This window comes from Varanus komodoensis, unplaced genomic scaffold (assembly GCF_004798865.1).
Source record: "Varanus komodoensis strain SLA01 unplaced genomic scaffold, ASM479886v1 scaffold60, whole genome shotgun sequence".
Classification (NCBI taxonomy): Eukaryota; Metazoa; Chordata; class Lepidosauria; order Squamata; family Varanidae; genus Varanus; species Varanus komodoensis.
Genome location: NW_025336223.1, coordinates 2,301,590 through 2,323,247, shown reverse-complemented (window position 1 = coordinate 2,323,247; position 21,658 = coordinate 2,301,590). Strand labels below are relative to the sequence as shown.

The 21,658-nt window shown below is 45.2% G+C and overlaps 1 protein-coding gene across 1 annotated transcript in view; it reads right to left on the bottom strand.

Moving 5' to 3' along the window:
- Positions 1-21,658, bottom strand: part of WDR3 (WD repeat domain 3) — a 41,379-nt gene that overhangs the window by 6,832 nt on the left and 12,889 nt on the right. The window contains exons 10-26 of the mRNA XM_044449709.1: positions 19,625-19,726; positions 18,150-18,380; positions 16,336-16,429; positions 12,083-12,184; positions 11,129-11,214; positions 9,636-9,771; positions 8,672-8,728; positions 8,197-8,297; positions 7,472-7,583; positions 7,230-7,364; positions 6,783-6,833; positions 5,283-5,348; positions 4,400-4,492; positions 3,843-3,890; positions 2,787-2,830; positions 1,167-1,295; positions 592-685 (exon numbers count right to left, since the gene is read on the bottom strand). Coding sequence (XP_044305644.1) covers positions 592-685; positions 1,167-1,295; positions 2,787-2,830; positions 3,843-3,890; positions 4,400-4,492; positions 5,283-5,348; positions 6,783-6,833; positions 7,230-7,364; positions 7,472-7,583; positions 8,197-8,297; positions 8,672-8,728; positions 9,636-9,771; positions 11,129-11,214; positions 12,083-12,184; positions 16,336-16,429; positions 18,150-18,380; positions 19,625-19,726 — 1,681 coding nt within the window. The remainder of the gene's footprint in view (positions 1-591; positions 686-1,166; positions 1,296-2,786; positions 2,831-3,842; positions 3,891-4,399; positions 4,493-5,282; positions 5,349-6,782; positions 6,834-7,229; positions 7,365-7,471; positions 7,584-8,196; positions 8,298-8,671; positions 8,729-9,635; positions 9,772-11,128; positions 11,215-12,082; positions 12,185-16,335; positions 16,430-18,149; positions 18,381-19,624; positions 19,727-21,658) is intronic.

The window sequence follows — 21,658 nt, the reverse complement described above, 5'->3', positions numbered from 1 at the left end:
AGCACTTCGGATCACAACACGCACGCATTGCTGGCACAATGGAAATACTTCTGAAACAGCTGCCCCAGCCAGGAATCCCAGCTTCAGCCATAGCATTTGGAAGCACTTGCTGTGTAACTTGCCCTCACATGTTGCGAGTTCTCTCATCCCACTCCATGCTTGTAGCAGCTGTGGAGGGAGGGTGCTGGCATGGATGGGGATGGAATTAGGTTCAGTAGCAGGCATCTCCATTCCAGTGCCCTCCATGTATTGGACTAGCATTAGCCTTTCAGCCCATCCCAACAGGCAGTGGAAGAAGAGGCCATTTCAGTTACAACCGGGCCAAGGATGGCTTGCCATGGAGCAGTTCACACAGCCACTGCAGCTTGCTCCAGGAAAGGGCTGCTGACACAGCTAGTTCCCCAAAAGCACGCTAGAATTGTTAGGGAAACAGTGCACAATGAATCGGATACCACGTCATGAGTCTAGATGATGACTCTCCATCTGTTCAGGCCCATAATGAGCAGTGGGTGGCCCTGTGGGGCGAGATATTCAGCACTCACTTGCTATCTCACTCTGTTGCAGCCACGGGAATCAAGGGGAAACACTCACCCGCACTTGACTGACTTTACAGATGGTGGTCTTCTTCAGATTCTCCATCACCTTGATAAGAAGCTGATTGCTTGTGATCTGTCCAAAGTGAATCCTGGGAGGTGGATGCAGAAACCCCAGAAAAGCTTTTAGATAACCAAGGCCTTTGTCAAACTCTACTTTTTCTCAAAAGGTAATCAACTTTTTCTTGCCTCCTGACTGCAGGAATAAAAGAGGCGCCTCCCAAAGTTGCAAGAGCTGACTCATTGTCTTACAGCAGGGGCCAAGAATTTGCAGTCCACAGCCTAATTTTATGCACATGGGCGTAGTTCCGAGGGAAAGGAGGAGGAAAAAAACATGGGAGGTGCCCCAAATGTATGTAATGCTGTAAGGAAGAAGGGGCAAGAAGCCCTACGCAAATGATTAGACCAGATCTCTGACAAGCAGGGGAAGGAATGAGGCGATCGGGGACCCAAAATGGACAGCATGAAGGGTGGGGAAGCTCCTTGTAAGCGATCAGCTCCTGCTCTGGCAACCAGTGAAGAGAGAAATGGGCCAAGGGAGAAAGAGAGACTTTCTTGGGCAATGAGATTTACCTTAGCAGAAACAGGAGAGCCCGGCAGAGCAGTTCTACGTCTGAACCCAACTCAAGATACTGATTGAAGAGCGTGAGAAGATCAGGCACATATGAGAAGGGAAGCACCAACAGAGATTCTTCCAGTTCGCTGTGGGGAAGAATGAAATGCAAGGCTGCCAGCATTTCTTCCACTTCAAGCATAACTACAGCCTAAGCTGAAGAACTTAAAATCCTATTGCTTAAGGATTCTACGTCAGGAACAATTGCCAGGATCTTCCACACCTGCACAGACCTTGCACTCCAGACTGAACTCAGATCCAAATGCTTTATTGAACTCACATCACTGCACTAACTTCCTGCAGGTATGACACATCTGCACAGATGCTGAACCTACAACTTGGATTTTTCTGTACAAAATTTACACTCTTTGCTGCAGCCATCTTATTTCCTACTGACAGCTGCTCCAATCAGTCCTGCTTATTAACCCACTCAAAGCACAAGGCTCATGTGGCAAGTTAACCCACCCTGACAATAAGATGCTGTGAGTGAACAACAACCCACATTGTGCCTGACAGACCTCCTACTGCCCAACAGCCTCCACCTCCCCCCCCAGCCTTCTGCGGGTATCCCAGGGGACTCCATGGGAGGATAAACTTGCCTCCTCTCACCACACCCTGATCCCCAAACCCATTTTTTTCTCATCAAGTGTTTCCACCCCACCCCATTTTCCCACAGAAAACACGCAGTGATTGCCTAGTGAACAGCACATGCCCAAGCGACACACTGGCTCACTCACTGGCTAGCCAGTTCTGTTTAAAGAAAATGTGAGCCTGAAGTGCACTTTTTCATCTTTTGCAACTGCATAAGGGGACAGTTTATTTCCTACTGACAGTTGTCTGATAAATATCCTGGTGGGTACCTACTGTCAAAGTACAGCAAGTGTCAGCTTTGGGCATTGACCCAGAGAAGCTGCAAGCACGTGTTTACAAAGGGCGAAGGCAGTAGATCACCCACTTCACAGTGAGACCCTCAGTGTTTCCTGGCTGGATCTGGCTCTTCTCAATGTCATACAGCTTTTCCATTCCATCCATTTCCTTTATGGGAGCACAGAGTTTTGACAGCTGTCAAAACTCAGGCTTCCTTTTGACAGGGCTAGCCAGGGATCTTTCACAGGCACATGCATTTGTCCCTGTGAAAAACCCCTCATTAGTCCTTTAAGAAAGTCTGTCTGAGCTCCAAAAAGTGATTACCGGAAATGCAGGGGCGGGGAGAAGTGCCCAAGAACACTAAAGGGACTTGCAACCAGTTATGAATGCTCCAAAGTGCCATTTGAGCACTTGGTGGAATGGCTGGCACTGGCAAGGGCTACAAGGGTTTTTTTGGCTCTTGCCAACTGGTTCACTAGCTGCTACCCAGGATGGTGTTGTTCACCCATGTTTGGAAGACATGAGAATCCATTATGGATGCAGCTACCCCTAAAAGGAACCATGGGTTGTCAGGACGGTTTGTCCCTCAACAAATCCACCCTGCAGGATGTGATCCAGGTTTACAAGAACCCAACGTGGCATCCCAGAACAACATGTCGTGTTCTGTGCATTTAGTCCAAGCTTTTGATAGCAAGAGCTTTTCAGGCACTCACCTTGATTTCACCTTCTTGAGAACATCTAGTACATAAGCAGAAGGCTGTAAGAAACATAAGAGTGAATGCCCCTGTTGATTCAAATTCTTTGTGGGAAGATCTGTACCATGGCTTCAGTAAGCAGGAAGCAGAATTTTAGGATGCTAAGTATTTTATTACTTACGAATGTCTATTTTTCAAGGCAAAAAATTTCTAAAACTTATTTTTCTTTGATGGCGCATGAAGATACCATTTTACAGTAGGCTTATTAATTCTCCCAAAATTTCACAAAGACGTTGGAATGCAAATATATGCAGACAACCAGTTGAAAACTTACTGCTGGGTGATGTACTAGAAGGTAATCTAGCCACATGGCAAAACTAATTTTACCATGCCTCTGCAACCAATAGCAACACTATATCATGAGAGACAGTAAAAATTCACCCAACTACAGTGTCAGGTGAGACAAGCAAAGGTCCAGCTCACCGGGCAGCTGTAGCTGCCCATGGGGGATGCGTGCAGGAGCCTTGCCACTTGGCCAGTGCCTCAAAACTCATGCAAGGGCTCTGCTTCCCTCACTTTCCCTGAACTGCCCGTAGCATTTGCAAGCAGCTATGAATCAGGCTCATTCCCACCAAAGCGGCAAGAATACCACTTCCAAATCCCAGCTGGAAGCTTATGTGACTGGGTGATCCAACCGGCATCTTGTACCCAAAAGAAGAAAAAGGGAATTTGAAAAACAGAGACATCGAGATAGAAGGAAGATTTCTGGGTTTTATTTTAAGTTGAATTTGCTAGAGAAAGAGAACACACAAGAGTTTTTCCAGACACATTTACCCACAGAAACTCAAACAGAGAATGGATGTAAGCTATTGCAAGGTAATCCTACACATGAAAACCTAAAGTTAAGTAAAACTTACTGCTACAGAAGTGTAAGTCAAAAGACAAAAAACACCCAACACGATGACCACAGCCAATCACTCATCACCATCATACACAATTCCAAACATACAGTTTGCTTTCATACCAAGAAAAAACAGTTTAACATTCCAGAAAAGGACTAATTATCACACTTACTGAAATATTGCCGTAAGCCTGGAGAACTGGGTTTACAGGAAGAGGAACCTATTGACAGAAAATCGACAACAATTTAGCAAAGTCTACTCCTTATAGGCAGACATATTGGTTGAAGTGCTTGGGTTTCTCCGAGTTACTTGCTAAGCTGACTGCTTCTGAAAAGATGAAAATATTGCATCGTATCATTTGCAACACAACCACAGCATACAAAGGAAGGAAGGAAGGAAGGAAGGAAGGAAGGAAGGAAGGAAGGAAGGAAGGACGGAAGTCATATCTTAAAATGCCTCACTACACAGTAATCATTAACATCTCCCTTGATATGGGGGGGGGGGACATTACAAATGGGAGAATTTCCATAAATAATTTTCAACAGGCACAAAAGGGCTGACTGCAATATCGATTGCACTTTATGTGTTGATCGGGACAAGAGTTAACTGGACAAGCCTATGAGTCTCCAACCTTTTGAAATGCTTTTCAAGTATTTTCTTTGAGCAGGGAGTTCTTTAGATCTGGTCACACAGCACCGAATGTCAAATCAACCCTAATCCCCTCCTCACCTCCTTTCCAGCAGCTTTACAGATGGCTCTGTGCTCTTCCAGCTTGGCAGTCTCCTCCCTGTATAGCTCAATGGCTTCCATGATCCGCTCGGCCTACAAGGACAAAACCAGCGCATTAGCAGCCCAACAAGGCCAAGTGTGGCAATGTGGAGCACAGGGCAGAGTGACGACACCCGGGGCTGGAATAACCCAACACTCCTCAAAGAGCCCGGCAGCCTCCAGTAACAGTCAACGCCTCCCCTGGTAAAAGGAGCTGTGGCGTGGCAGACATAGCAATGCCATTTCCCATAGGATGATACCAGTGCCAGAAAAGCCAAGCGCACAGTCCTCTTGCTGGCATCTGACCAGGGAGTCTCACCCACAGAATATGCTCTCAGATTACCAGCAAATTCCCTCCCTTCTTGAAGAGCCCCAAGGTGAAAAAGCATGCGAGTGAATTCAGTGGGCCAGCTCATACGCGCAGGTGAGCCACAGTGGGCAGTCATCAAGAATACGGACACAGCGGCTACTGCTTACTGAGTCGGCCACAGCTGGAAGGCAGGGGCTGCGCAAAGGTGAACCATCCCCAGTGTGGCCCATGGTGCAACCCCCGTCCACTGGGTCTGGATGGCACAACACGGTGTGGCTCGGATAATAAAACAGCCCACCGTACACTCCAGCCCACCGCTGCCAGCTGCTGAGGAAGGCAATGCTTGTGCAAACGGGGTCAATGTATGAGAAAGTTCGTGCTGCCGTAAGAGTGCACTAGCAGAGAGCTGTGAGGAGAGCATGCAAGCGGAGTTTGCCAGGACTTGCTAAAGAGGAGGAAGCTGTCGAAACTCTTTCCCCAGTCTGCTGGGCGAGTGCTGGCCAGGAAGCATTAGAGACGAGAGATCCAACTTACTGCCTTGACAGTTTCAATGGTCTTCCTCCCTGCTAATCCTGCCTCTCCTTGAGTCTCCCCAGCAACCTGGAAAGCAATAAAAATGCTGTGAAGGTACCTCACACCGTGCCTCACACCTCACACCGTCTTCGCAACTGATATACTCATAGCTGTCACAGCTTCATCACTAGTTTTCTTCCAATACCCAGGCCATTCTGCATTTAAAACTGAATGGCAGTAAGTAATTTCCAGGATATTGTGCAGAGACAATTGTCTGTAACATCATTCTGTCTCTCTTAAATGCATGCCATGCCTTTCTGCAAACAGGAAAAAAGAGTACCCAAGATGATTAGCAAGAATAAAATACAGATAAAAACAATCTTAATTAACCACTCCTAATTCAAGTGTTAAAAAAACTCAAAAGCACAGGGTTACAAAGTGATAGCATAGTAAAAATACTCCCTCCTTTTTAGGGGCAAGACAACTATTACTGAGTAACCCAAGGAAGATAAAATGGAGAGAGTGGATGCAGGGGTGGAACCAGAGGGAGCACAACAGCTGGCTGGGCTGTCAGTTGCCTCTCCGGTGCTCGTCCTGCCTCCCTGCTCACCTTCCCCCTGCTGTGCAAGTGCAGCAGGGGCTCTTGTACTGAAGCCTGGCAAAGGAGACCTTGTGATTAGACATTTTCTGACCTATTCTCTGATGTTAGCAGCTGCATGATTAGCATATTTCATTAACTGATCTGTTGAACAAAGAGCTAATAGGATCAGGATTTTCAACTACTTTGCTTAAAGGTAAATTTTCTAGACTGACACAACACACTGAATTGATTTATGACAAATATATGGAGAGAGCAGAACTGGGTGGGGAAATGAAGACCCAACATCATCTGAAGCTAGTTCAGTATACAGATGAGCCGATTCCTCCTTTAACTAATCCAACTGAAATTCTGGATTTAAAAAATCAATCAGAAAGCAGGATGATTAAAGCTAAAAGCAGCTCATGGCTATAATTCCAGAGAGTTGTGAAGTTTAACTCTGAGAACAGCCAAAATTTCTGATTTTTAGAAAAGCTACTAAAATGCAGCAAGATAATATTGTTGTGCTGTCCTGAAGGGGTGAAGGGAGGAGACTCTGGGACTCCTCGATTAGAGCCCTGTAAGAAAAGGCTTGTTCAGAATCAACCTTCTAGCACAGGTTCTGCTTCTTGGGATCCAAGACAAGACTGACAAAACAACCCTGATAGATTTATACATGTTACAAAAAGCAAAAAACTAGAATGGGCGATTTCATCACTAGGGTAATGACTGGGCATCCTGAATGAGCACCCATTTCAATCTAAAACACTAATCCTAAACAGGCAACTCAAACACGAAGGCCAAACACGACCAAGAAAGCAACCGTCAGCAAGCGTCTCGTTTGGGTGGGACGCTGAAACATCAGGCCCGCACCGTAACTGGAGAGCTGCTCCCCGAGGGGCCCAGGACACTCTGGCTAGCAAGAGGACACGGATGGCACATACCACAGGCTGGTCTTCCTTCGCCACACTGTCTTCATACTCCATTTCTCTTTGCTGCAGAGGAAAATTGTGCAGTGCATCAGCATTAGCAAGCACATCCAAACGCCTCCAAGATTCAGCATCCCTGAAGCAATGCAACTGCCACCGTGACCCTCCTCCCACCTGGCTCTGAGATATTCAGGTGGGCTTTCCAGGGGCACGTGCTCCACCGAGCTCTCCACTGAGGCTTCCCCGGAATGCTACTACTGCCATCATCAAGCAGCTGCTTGATTTATTAGGCCGCCACTGGGCAGGGCCAGCCTGAGAAGGCAGGAGAACAGTCCCTCTGCTCCAGGGAGCAATGGAAATGCTGAATCTGGCTATGTTTAGAATGCACTGTAGGCAACAGAGAAATTGGAATCTGACAGTCAAGGATGGCCGCAGAAGAGAACCTAAGGACGCTTCTCCTACCATCTCCCTCTCCTCTTCCAGAATAAGTGGCTCTCTTGTCCTTTCCCAGAGACGCAACGATTTATCGTGAGAGGAGGAGATGAGATAGTCGCCGTTGGGACTGAGGGCCAGACTCCACACCTCCTTGTGATGCCCCTGGAAATGAAAAAAGTGAGCATGTGAATGGGAGCGGGGAGAGGATTCTGCAGCGCACCGTCTGCAGGAGAAGCCACTGCTCCCAGCCACGAGCCGCCAGGCTTTACCTCCAGGGTCTGGATGTGCTCAAACTTATCAGCATCCCACTGTTTAATTTTGTGGTCTTTCCCTCCTGTAAAGAAGAGGTGGGACTTGGGTACAAACTGGAGACACATCACACTAAAAAAAAGTGAAAAGGGGGAATGTTAATTATGAGAAGATACGAAAGGTATAGAAATATGAGACGACATTATGACCAGTAGCTGCTGACTGCAACACCACCCACACCATCTCCCACTGACACCGAATGAACTAATGACTCAGGTCTATCGGCAGCCGTAGCAGCTGTTTGATTAGAGCAGGGACACTGCCATGTGGCAGGACTCACATACATGAACACTGCAGGTCCTCATCCAGTTTATGATCCTGCTCTAGACTGGAGCATGTGTGGGGATTCTGCTGAAAGCTGTCTCCTGCCCAGCTGCAATCTGTCCCAGTTATGTTCGCAGTAAATCCAACCCCTGGCCCATTCCTCAGGAAACAGCATGAGCACAGTATGACCTGAGCCTGCCAAGGGAAACCAGTGACTATTCCTAACTTCATGGAGACAAACTCCGACCTGTGCAGATGACCTGTGCTCACCTCACACTTCAGCTCGGATGATTCGGCCTCTGACCCACATGATTCAGTAACGTGGCTCAAACTGACCCTAGAGAGGGCATGGCGGGGAGGCTATAATGGCAACGGCCTTATTTTACGAGTCCTACAGGTATAACAAAAAAAATCAACCTACCTGTCATCATGAGCAAAGAGAGACCTATGACAATCCCCAAAGTCTAAGCCCCAGATCTTCACATTCCTGTCAGCAGAGCCAGTCGCAATCAACGCCCCATCCTATAAGGCAGCAGGGACAGGAGAGAGAAATGGGTCACTGATGAGCACTATGCTCAAAAGCTGGGATCAAGGGAAGTCATTTCAGCTGTCAGCACCATGCAGCCAACTCTACACGTCTTGCTCCCGTGGCTCAGGAGGCACCATCATAGGTATCATTATACAAACAAACGATGTCCGCTTAGGCTGTCAGAAGGCTGTCAGTCTATACTCACCCGCCGCCTTTCTTCCCCCCAGCAAACCACACCAAAGTGGGCAACTGTCTTTGATGGGTGGCCAATACCATGCCATAAGTAATGAAAATAAAGGACAGAAAGTGTTCTGTGCATTTACCATGCAGCAGACCCGTCACTATCATTCCGACACAGCATACTTACATAGGAGATATCCATGCACAGCACTGGCAACTTGTGTCCATACAGAGACAGAAAGAACTGGAAAGCAAGAGGAAGACATTTATGTCAGCTACACATAAAATATAGAGAACAGTGTGATGCGTCTTGATCTTCCCAGCAATCGCCCACAATCAAAAGCTGACAGCTTTCCTAGATGTACCCTTGACTTATTCAGGGTGCCTGAGAATCCAACCAGTCAAGAGTAAGTTGCTGCATTTTAGGTTTTAGCCGCATCTTTGGAGAAAGCAGAAAGCTCTGTCATGCTTGGTCAGGCTATTCATCACCTGCCTTAGCTTTCTGAATGGCACCTCCAGGGACTGAGTCTCCACCCACTACACGCCCCCCCCCCTCAAATGGAACTGCCTGGGACCGGCCCTGGGACCTTCTCCATGCAAAGCGTGTGCTCTGCCGTGGAGTCCCAACCCCGCTGCTTGATTACATGCTCGGATGCAGGCCTGACGTCAGCTCGGCACACAATCATGTGGAGCCATGCCGGAAAGGGCTGGACTTGCCAAGATCTCTTCACGAGAGGAGATACTGGCTGCCCCGACCAAGGGCAAGGTCTCATACATGGCTGTCCATTGCCCAACCAACCAACGGCTTGCATGTGTGCAATCGTAACTTCATACACACAGTTTTCAACAGAGGCATTTCACACACTTCGCAGAGGATTGCCAAGTGCCAGCTCACCCAGTAATGAAACATGTCTCTTGGTTCCCGGATTGGCACAGGACAACAGAGGGGTGCAGGATCTGGCAGACTGAGATTTGCCTGTCTTAATATCGGGTTGTTACATTCCCGTCTTAGAGCTCAGGCAGTTCTTCCACTTGTGCCCCGATTCTGTGACTCTCGCACAGAACTTGCATGACCATCTGCATTGCGTGTCGCATCCCCATAAGCAGAAGTTAGGATTCTGATTTGACCCACCAAGGGGAGGATTCCTTACCTTGAGTGTGTCAGTGTAGAATACCTTTACAGTGCAGTCCAGTAATGCTACTGCCAGAAGTTTTTGGTTAGGGCTGTACCGGACACAGAGAACATCTTCATCCAGTTGCAAGACACGGGTTTGCTTCACAGACAGCCTAGGAGGGAAGAACCATTAAAATGGCACAGCAAATTCAGAAAGCTTTGTGAAGGCTGTTGCTAATGTTTAGGCAAAGCGAATGCTTAGTGCCCATTCAGAGGTTCTACAGCCACCCACCTCTTCACTGCATTCCTCCTACTTGTGCCTAAGGAGAAGGAGCTCAGTCTGAACTGCAGTACTGAACCTGGTGCACAAAGGCAGGCTGGATTATCCTCAAGGGCTGGACTTCCATCTCTGCACTGTTTCTACCTGTCCTAATGGTAGGATCATCCACTTGATCTGTTGCCCTACAGAGTGTGCCAAGTGGGCACAATTCCCCCTCAATCTGTTTGCACTCTTCCCAGTCACCCATGAGGTTTTATACGCTTTAGCAGGAGTAGCTCACTGCGATTTAGGAAGCCAACCTGGAAAGCATAGTACAACATTCTCTGTAAGAAGACTGGCAAGTCCACAATACAGTCCAGAAAATTAATAGTCAGTAGGATATATGTGCAATTATCAAAAAAGGAAACCACGGGGAACCGTCACAGCTCAGCTGCAGCTTCCAGCTTCGATCCCAGCACCTCCAGTTCAGAAGATCTAAGGGTGGGTAAGCTGTTAGCCAAGCCTTTAGAGAGCTACTGCTAATCAGAATTGATAGCACTGAGCTACATGGACCAATAGTCTAATTCAGTATAAGGTTCATTAGGAGTGGTACAGGTGATCATAAACTACAAATGGCAGGCATGTCATAAGGAGCTGGCTGAAGCTGGGGGTCAGTCTAGATGGCCTGGGGGACCCCTTCTGACTTGCTCTATTTCTATGTTTCTATGTTAAATCACCTGGCTCAAGTATAGGAGAAAATGTGTTCCTTAGATGCACTGACAAGCAGCTTAACAAATTTACATCCAGGTTATTTACTATTTGTAAGAAATAAAATTAAAAATCCATCTAACTAAAAACTGGAATTAAATGACAATATATTTGTATTTAATGCAAGAAGTAAAAATAAAGGATGAGGACAAGGGGGAGTGCAAAGAAGAAAAAACAGAGGTACATGATGAATACAATTATTTATTTAAATGTGATAGTAATTAAGATGCTGAAGAAACTTCTCCCAAGTCAGAAAAACAGTGGACATGTAAAGAAAACACCCCTTATTTAATATTTTGAAAAATGAGGAAAGTACATCAGAAAACATTGCAATCAGTTGTATTATGAAACCACACACATGCAGCAAACCACAACGAAAAAGCCAGTCCTGATTGGCCAACACGTTATGCTCTCTTTTCTAGGGAGCCTTGAATGCCAAGATCCCAGGCAGTGAGAACAGCGAAGAACCCAAATATAGCTTCTTTCCAGAAAAACATCCTCACCTCTTCTGGATACTCTTCTCATCTTTCACAAGCTGAAATTCCCAGAACTTGACACATTTATCTGCACCGCCTGTGATAAAGCCACGCTGAACAAGAAAAACATTTGAATTAAAACTAACCACAGTTACTCGCCCTTTCTTCCAGGGAAAATGAACGTGCAAAATCTCCTTCCAGAAACAGAGATCACTTTGGCAAGAAACAAAGGCTTAAATCCAGAGGTAAGTGCATAAATGGAAGATATTTTCCCTCGAGAGGGTGTGAGGGTCTCTGGTCTTTTGGTTTTCAGGCCTACATGCCATGTGAAAACTGACTCCAAGGAGACTGCACAAAGGGATATTTGGATGCAGCCACAATAGTGTGTGCAGAGGGAGGTGGTGAAGAAAAGATCTCACAGAATTCTACAATACCACGAGCCAAAAACAAAAGCTAAAATGCTCAACTTCTTATATTCTGCATGACACTCTTAAGTTTAGTGCTGAGTGACCTCCAATGCCCATTTATCATGAAATATTTTACTAGCATGAAGTGGCGTGGATTATTGACATTTATGGGTAAACCCATTTCACTTTGACATTGCACCTAGAAATTCATCCAGAATCTTCCAGTACTATCTTCCAAACACACACAATGCCTGCAAAGCGTAGCATTACAAAGGCTACTTTAAAAGTTGGCATAAAGGTACCACTAACTCAAACAGCAAAAGAGCCTGCTTTACTTTCCAACGCCTGTACTCTGTCTGCCAGCCTGATAATCCCTGCGGTGAGGATGGCCATCCCCACCACTGCTCCTGCCCATCCACGGGCCAGAGGGCCAAGACGCAACGGCCTGTGAGCATGTTCCTGCACTGCAATATACTGCAGTTATCTCAGTCAGTCAGACAAGAGGTGGGAGGTGCATTTACAATGACTAAAAGTGAAACTCAGATAAAATGAATAGAAGGTGGGCATTACCTACCTGATCGGATGAAAGACACATGGACCAGAGGGCTCCCTCATGAGCATCAAGAGTCTCCAATAAATTTCCAGAAGCCAAATCAAACAGCTGAAGCTTCCCAGTCTAAAATAAATGATAAAGTGTGACGATTCAGAGGAAAGAGAATGGGATGGTTCTGCCAGATTTAGTTACAACCACCTAAAAAGAAGTGGGATGGTTATAGGCCCACCTAAAAGAAGTAAAAGAACTTGGGTGTTGCATCCCAAATGCTGATCCAATTCCAACATCAGCATTTATATCAAGTGTAAGACACCTGCACTCTTTAGCTTAATTTTGGAATTAATCTATGAACAAGCAGTTCAGACCTCTGGCGAGAGATGCTCCTCCCACAGCAGCTGGCTACAAGGAAAATATAAAAGGGGGCGTGAGAAGAAGATGGTAGAAAGAGAAGAAAGTTGTGGCTCCTCCTGTCACACTGACTGGCTCCGCCTACAGTCAACACTCTTCTTCGAAAAGCTATTCCTAAGGGACCACAGCCTGCAATAGACAAAAATATTCCTCATTCCTGATTTGTATGGCTGTTTAGAGGCACCTTCTTCATACTGTCTGGGTAAGATGGCAATTGTAGGCCAACACAACTGGAAGGATGGAGAAGAGTAACTGAGGAATCTCAAAGAACTTGGCCTGCACCACATCTTTGTAATCCTGTGAAATGATACCTCATTATGTATCGTTATCCATATAACAAATAGGGCCAAGTTAGGAAAGAAAGGCTTGTGGAGTGCTACTTTATTGACCATGTAAACATGATGTGACAAACCATGCTAGGTTGTCAGCCTTGTCTGTTTCAGGGTTTGAAACTGGTGTGGTTTCCACAGCCTGATCTGTCAACCATGCGCAAGCCACCCTAAGAACCCATGGCTTGTTGCCAGACTGGCCAGGGTGGCTTGTTGTGATTACGCTGGGTTTGCATATTGCAAAGGGCTACAGATCCACTTGACAAGAGTGATGAAAAATCTGGTTGCTCCTTCCAATCTCATGAATGACATTCTCTTTCCATTAGGTCTTGAAATGAAGTCAATCTACTTCTCTAGTTCATCACCTCTGGGTATTTGTACTCACTGACAGAGTGGGCTGTACCAGAAAGGCAGGTGGAATACATGCCAAGAACAGGCAGGAGGACCAGGGGGGAAACAAGCCCGAGCAGGCCCTGGAGTCCTGACTGTCTGCCAGGAATAGCAAGGTTAATTGAATGAACAACCGACCCACCCATCCACAACTTATTTTTAAGGGGAGGGGTTATTGTGAAAGAGCCCACGGAGTCCATGGCTGAGCCAAGATTCCAACCTGCTTCAGCCACAATGCTACACCAGCTGTCAGCTCTTACAGTTTCTCAGCATTCACAAAAAAGGAAAAAAACTAATGCAGAAACTAAACCCATGCCGTGACAAAAGCTGCTCGTTATTAATTTCCTGATGGAGGATAGAAGAGCAATACTGAAGCAGTTTGCTGTATTTTTCATTGATAGCTAAGCTTCCAGCACACCCATGTGGGTAGAAGAGGAGTTTAAAAATCTGAATCATTATTAATTCCAATGTTAGGGAGCACTGGGAGCCTCGAACCAGTTCAACATGCCTGCAGTCTAAGTCCTGAGTAGGCACGGGTATATCGATCGTCCCTAAAACCCTTGAATTTATGCTTGGGAGTCAGCTGCAGTACAACTCGTCCTGTTTGAGACACATGTCACAGTGTCACGTATGAATGAAGCAGAAAGCATTCCTCCTTCAAACAAGTTCCCAGATGCTTGTATTAAACACGAAAGTCTCCTTTCTTCTCCGTCCTCAAGGCAAACTGCAACATACATACAAGTGCACTTTTCCCATGTCCCCAAGGCTTACTTTAGCCAAAGCAACATAACCAAACACATGCACTGCATAAAGCAATATGGGTTTGTGCTCTAATCATGAACCACCAGCTTCCCCACCCAGGTACCACCTAGATCAAGATGTGAAGGCCCAGGGGAAAAAAAGTGGGAAAATTAAGGGGAAGAAAGATGTCTTCCTGTTTTTTTCAATGGCTGCTTTGTTGTTCTGGGGGAAAAAATCAGAAAAATGGAAATATTGGATCATGGGACATTTACTTTCAGAATGATGGATCAAAATGTTCAGACACTGTGTTCAGCCAGCATGGCGTAGTGTTGGACTGGGAACCAGGAGATACGGGTTCTAGGCCCCACTGGGCCATGAAGCTCACTGGGTGACGATGGGCATGTCACCCACCCTCAGCCGCGCCTACTTCACAGGCTTGTTTTTCTGAGGCTAGAATGCAGTGGAGGAGGTCTATGTAAGCTGCCTTGGATCCCTTGCAAAAGGGAAAAGGACATGATATGAATGTAACAGAATAATATTTATTCCTCCAAAAGGTTTTCTAAAATGCAACAGATGTGTATATAATACTGTGTATCTGATAATTGCAATTCCTATGCAGAGAGAATGAGCAAGTCCTAGGTTGTAAACTGGGACAACTACTTTGTTGAGTGGCAAAGGCACAGGCCTGTGCCTAGATCAGCAGCAACATTTTCAGGTGAAGAAACATTGCAAATATTTGTACCCAAAACACTCTGCAGTTTTGTAGACAAGATGACCCTGAAGATGAGGAAAAAACTGGCCAAGCTCTTGCAAGAGCAGTATATTCTTCTGGAGCCCCATGGTCAGTAACTAACATGCATAAGTGGCAGAAGGCTTTTAAATTACTAAGCCTAACCCATCCTACTGCTTGCCCAGCAGGTGTTCTTTCAGCATTGGAACTGGAATAGGAAAATGTAATGGAATCTCTGCCAGGACAATCTACAAACCACTCTGTCTTGCGGTACCTACAGGTGGATGGATAAATGTAAAGGGAGATGGAATCATAAACCAGTTTTGGGTTTGTTTCGTTTTCCGGAAACACTGTTACAGGAGGGAAGAGACACGTTCATTGTAAAAATATATAAAATTATATATAAAGTTGTACAGAAAATTGGGAGTGGTCAAGTGTTTGCTTTGCTGACTGTCAATGCAAGTAATGTGAGAGCAGAATGGATAAGTAACTACATACGACTGCAGTAAGATGTCCATGCTTCTTAATGACATCATGAACTGGACACCCTCTTTAAAAAAAAAATCTATAGGCAAGCAACTTAAGTTAAAGCATGTAAAAGCTACTCCAATTTTAGCTGTTGTCTTGAAGAAGCAGCTAGGAAAAATGCAAAAAAAAAAAAGGTGTCACTGAGGCTGTGTTCTAGGGAGTAGTGAAAAATGAAGCCATTCTTCAAGAAAAAATAATAGTTGAGGATCTGAAGGTAGCCAGAAGGGTAAGCAACACTGTCCTTGATGAGAATGCCTCCTGGGTTCAGCTGCAGAATTCCCTGAGGATTCTAAAGCTGATTTCTTCAGCAATCACCACATCTGAATCAGACAAAACACTTGTATCAGAAATCCCTTACTGAATAGCCAAGATAACTGTTTCTGAGAATCTGTCTATCTCACAAGTAGTGAAGAAAGTACAACTAAAATGGTTTGAAATGGGAGGAATACTGTTGTCTTCCAATTCATTCTGCTGCATATGGGCAGGACCCGAGATTCAAAGGCAGAAACGTAAGTGAGGATGGCTCTCCTGCTGCATTTGACTGGATTACAAAACAGCCAGCACACTTAAGACTTTCAAGTGCTGGTGAGTAAGAAATATCTTGAGGGATTTAGTCCAGGAAGCGGGCATAACACCCATCGCTTGTTTTACCTTAGTTTGGCTATGCTAGGATATAGTGGGAGGATATAGTGAATCCACTCCAAACTTAACCAGTTCTGAAAGAGAACCAAGCTGCTATACGGCTACTATCACACTATGTCAAGGAACTTTCCAAATAAGGGCAAGAGTGCATCATACAAATACAGTCGAAAAAGACACAGACATCCAAGGAGTGATTTGAAAATGTATGAAGCAGCAACTTGGCTAAAGTTAAACAAGTCTGGGGCTCATATAGGCTTTGGAAACACCACATACATTGCTTCAAATTCCATCAAAGGAAAAAGGCAGGATGGATACTAGGCATCTTCTTCTAGAACTCCATTTGGAGAAAAGCTGTTCCAAGAACAACACTTTGTGTCAAAGCAAGGAGATGAAGCAGTTCTATGTTTGTTAATTACAATTCCAGGCAAAGATGACTAATGAAGCTTAAGGAGATTGTTCAGTTGTGTCCACCCCCTCCCGGTGCTTTAGAAGGGCTGGGGTTTTACCTTGGTTCCTACAATGATTTGTCGATCTCCAGGGACAAAGATTGAACAAAGGGCATACTCGCACGTCATAGTCCGGATACACTGCAATGTAGACCTGAGAATAAAAACAACATATAAAAATATCCATCTCATACACAGGGAGGCAGCTTCATGAAAATACCATTCAGAACAAGGTAACCTCCCTTGTAACATGGCGAAAATCATGTTGTTGCCCAATTTGGCCTCTGCAGGCCCAAGTGTCCCTCTGACCTAGAGAGAGGCATCTTCTTCTTACCTCCCATCTCTCTGTCAAAGAATAGAAGCAATTAACAGAAGTTTCAAAGAAATGTCAGTAGTACAGATAGAGCAACTTCTGAGAACAAACGGGAAGCTGCTCCAATGCCCAGCAGCAAACGCTGAACTCTGTGGTATGGGGAACTTTGGGAAAGTGTTCTATCAGACAAATGAAAAAACAGCAACTGCAGGTCCACACAGGACAGTAACAGGCTCAACCAGGCCACAAAGGCAAGGCAAGCTGGTGCCCTGTAAGAACTTATGAAGTGCTAGAAAGGATTCCCAACAAGCTACCTTTCAGGTGCCAAGTTTTACTTTTGCCTTTTTAAAAATAAGGATGCCACAGAAGTTACATCAAGAAATAATAAAGCTCCCATAACTCGAGGAAGCATGAAGGAAACGGGTTCTGCTCAGTGTTGAACAACTGGATTTCTGCTTGCCCAACAAGACATATTCTCCTTCTCCCTGCTGTACCCAAAAATCGATTGGAGAGTCCTGCAACCCAAAAAAGCAGACTTAGGGTAGGAGACCTGTGGCAGAGAGGGGTAATCAATTCTGCTTAGCTGTGTCTCTGCCATGACAGACTGGAACAACTGGTTACAACCAAAGGACTCTAAAAAGGGTCTGCCTTTGGGCATTTCTGAAATGAGTACATTCCGTCATTATGGCTTGTCCAAATTCTGACATTTAGGCTTTATATCAGCATTGTACCGTCTTTCCTGGTCCTCAACAGTATTCAGCCCCAATTCAGTGGGCTGGCATTGATTGCTCAAGCCCTGGATGATGCAGAGCCCTTCAGGAACTCATAGCTTTGAAACGGATTTCGAAGCCACTGATTACTTTATCTGCCTGATCCCCCTTTAACGTTCTCCAAATTGGCATCCATCACTACAATCCTATGGTTTAAAGAGTGTGAAAGGTACTTCCTTTTGTTCCCAATATTTCCACCCATTATTCAGTTTCACTGGATGACCCCTGGTTTTAGACCTGTGGCAGCAGAGGAAAAATCCAGCCTTTGGAATGCCGTAGCTGGAGAGCCTCATGTGGCTTCTTCCTTCCAAGGTTTTCGTTGCCTTCAAGAGGAAAGTCAGTTGCTTTTACTTCCTGCTGTTTGCTTGTAACATATGGTTTGTTATCCTTGTTTAGTCTCTGTGTCATTTTTATACTTGTTTTACTATGGTTTTTACTATGTTTGCACAGCCAAACATATGGATCACTTTTTCAATGGAAAAAATAATATAAAAATAAAATATAACGGAACCAAACACTTTCCCAACTGCAAGGTTCACAGTGTTGCGAAGTTAGAATTAAGCAGGTTAAGTAAGCAGGAGGCTTGTGTCAACTTTGATCAATGACTTGCAGAAGCTCAAGCTCAGGGATTCATCTGTAGTTATTCCTAAACTACAGGAAGATACTGAGATCAATGGTAGGAAAAAAAGTTTTCTTCTCAAGCTCAATAATAAGCATATACGTTCAAAGTTGAGTCACTTAGGACTCCTTGAAAACATCTAATGCAATTTCATTTAGAATGGATTTCATACCTGTTCCAAATCTTAACTGACTCAGCAGCAGCAGAGAGAATAGCAATGTTGTCAGAGCTGAACGCTACTGTCCTGACATCACTGCGGTGACCGCCAATAGTTATCTTGGACATCTGCACGACTTGAGGTGACTGCCCTGATGCGTTCAAAGTGTATGATTCAATGATGTTGTTCTGGAGCATTACAATAGCTTTCAGTTCTCCTCTTGGACTGAGTATCATGTCAAAAGACCTGTTTCAAAAAATAACTACTATTAGAAAGATATTAATGGGCATATAAAATAGGTAGGTGGGTAAAACGCAAAGTCCCAAAGAAAGGGATGTCCTACAGATAAAGCTGGGAAGGGGGAACAAACACAAGCAACATTTGCATTAGTTCTTTAAAGACCTTTACAACAGACTGGACATATCTGCACAACACTTTAAGCCATGCTGTGAAAACACTAGGCAGAACAGGTTGTACACTGAACAACCACAATGTGTCTGGCAACCAGGTTCTCCATGGCCTGGTTTTCCCCTCCTTCTCTCTTGGTTCTCCAGTCAGGATCCGAGTTCCTTTGTGGCAGAACCCATCTTTTCTCCCCTTTCTTCTTCTGTTTGCTACCCATCAATTTCTGCCATTTTTAATTCCTATTTTCAGGAGCTTAGGGGAAAAAAGCAATTGGAGTTGGGAATTTGTCGGCCCCTGACAAGTGGAAAACTCTTTTTGTCATTATGATTATGCTTAGTGGGGGTGGTGCTGGTGGTCTTTCACAGGTGTGCAAATGCACATCTATGGTTGTCTGAGATATGAAATCTTGCCCTACAACTTCCAACTGTCAAAATCTCATGCCCTTCCCAATGTAATCTTCTGGCTTTTAAAGTGTTGACAGTTCTCAGCTTTCAATCCTGCCCCCTCCCCAAGTTTGTAGTTGTTCCAGAAAGAGCAATTTTCTGGGGATTTAAAAAAATCCTGACCCTCAGTTGTGTTTTTTGAGGCTCCAGGAAAAAAATAGCAGTGAACAAAAATGGAAAAACTTTTTTTACAAGACTGGCAAACCAATGATGGTCACTCTAAAGTGCTGCACAGGTGACAGCAGAGGGGCAGCAACAGCAGGACTGCCGAGTGCGGCGGAGGGTTCTGCCACTCCTGCCCAGCGGTTCACTGGCTGATCCTCACTACTCACAGCGGTCTCCTGGATTTGGCCTGACAGCCCATCGTGCATCGAGCAACCCAGAGAACAAACCAAAGCTAAGCCACCTTGCAGGAAGCAGCCAAAATTCAGAGAATGAGACTGCCGTCACTCATGCAAACCCAGTCACTTCCTGTCTGCACTTGCCTGCCCAGAAAGCTTTTGCTGTTGGGCAGTATAGAAACGATAACAACTGAGACGTTAAGCACATTTGCTTGAAGCAGTGAGATGACGGGTGGCAGTGTGCAAGGCCCTGTAACATAGTCACTAGTAAGGTCCTAAATTATGGCCACTCTGAACTCACTTGATTTTAGCTGAAGCTTTGATACTAATGAGACGCTGAATCTTTTCCTGCAGACTGCATTCCACATTGATCTCAGGTTCTTCCTCCACATTTGCCTTTTGCCTAGAACAGATGGAAAAACAGTTAAATATTTAAATCTATCTTGTTTTAGACTGACATAAACAAATTGACTGGATTTGCACAACTCAGTCCATTGTGGAGCTATCTATGATGGATTCTCACGCTCTTCACAGGGTTGTTTATTTTTTGCAAGCAAGCCATTCTGACAACCCATGGCTTGTTCTATGAGATGTTTGTACCCCCAAGTTGGTATATCATCCAAACCTGGGACAGCAATTCCACTGTGGGTCATCAGGATTGGCTTCGGAGCCACAAGCAAGCATGCCAGAAAAGCCCCCGCTTCTCTGACTTCATCATTGCCACTGCTAATGACTGCGCCTCCACCAACACACAAACAGGTTGGAGCACCCATCATTTGTCTGCCAACATTTTAAAACCTTTTCAGTTCCTGAGAAAAATACACTTGTGGCTCTCTGATATGCTTCCTGGTCAATTGTGTTGGATGCTGCTACTGTCAAAGGAAGCTGTGAGGCAATGTAGGCAATATACAAAGAAGCTTACAAAGTGATGGGTTAATTTGTGCACAGTTACAAAAGACAAGTGAGAAAATGAGGGAGGGAATGGGGTGGGGGAACACATTTGCCCCCTGAAAAAGCACTGAAGCTGAGGAAAACGGGGAGAAGTGCACTAACGGTAGAAGGACAGTATCTCCCACTCAGCAATCCACTGCACTTTTTATGGCTCCTTTTGGGAGTGCTTACTGGTGCAAGTTACTGCAATTCTTGATATTTCTGTAAATCACCATCATCGTCAAACCCTGAATCTGACTGGAGGGTGCTTCCTTCAGTCAACTTCTTCTACGGGTTCTTTTAGAAAACTGTTTGGAATGCTTGCACATTTACTGCTGGTGTGCAGAGTTCCCCATTCGGTTTGCATATACTGATCTCCCCAGCCTCCAAACACGTGCAGCTATTTCCATAAACTTTAGAGGTGCCTGAATGAGATGGAGTAACCAAGGAGCCAGAGACAACAGTTCTTACACCTGCTTCCCATACAGGACCCCATTTACTCTCTCTCATGCAGCTGCTATTCAGAATTTTAAACCTTGTCAGGGGACTGGAGGAATCACAGCACTAAGTGCTCTGAGAAGACACTGCAAAAAGGGAAGGGAGCATTAATATCTCCAAAAAAGGAAGAGCTGAAGAGGGAAATTCGAAAGTTGAAAGACATTGAGAACTGCCAGGTCAACACTTAAAAGCCAGAGGATCACATTGACAAGGGAGATATATTGTCTATTCCCACAACTCCCCCACCCGCCTTTCAGAGCTTCTGAACAGGACTAATGGGTCCTTCCTTTTCTTTTCCATTCTTTCTCCCCCAGTCCTTTGCAAAGCCCTTTGCAACTGTGCACAAATTAGTAGACAGGCAGTCCCTTGTCAGTTTCCTTGTAAGTCATCTTCTCCACTTGGGTGCTTTCTTTGATAGCTGAAACGTATGAAAAATTGTGCAGTCTATGTGCATAAGAGTGAATTTTGTATGAAAATATAATTTCAACAAATTATGGTCCAAACTGTATGTCTGAAAGGAAAAAAGGAGGTGGGAGAGAGCAACCAACAACACATCTGATCATCTGTTGGGTGTAATGTGAGTTGTTTGTTAAACAACCCATATAGTATAGCTTATTTATGTACATGCAACCCACTTTTATGAGATGTCAACTGGCAAGCCTTGGGCCAAGCGCAGTCTCCTATGAGGCACTGCTTAGCTCCAAGCTGCCTCTCCACCTAGAGGGAGTACAAGCAAGAGAGAGCACCTGTTTTGCTTTCTCCCCCTCCTCCAACAACTGGTTTTGTTTTAGCAGCTATAAGGTTCTTTGCCATAGCCCCTTCCGCCACTAGCCCTTAAGAGGCCAACAAAGACAAACATGCTGAGACCTTCCATCTCACTCCCAAAGCTCTATGTTAAGGTAGCAAG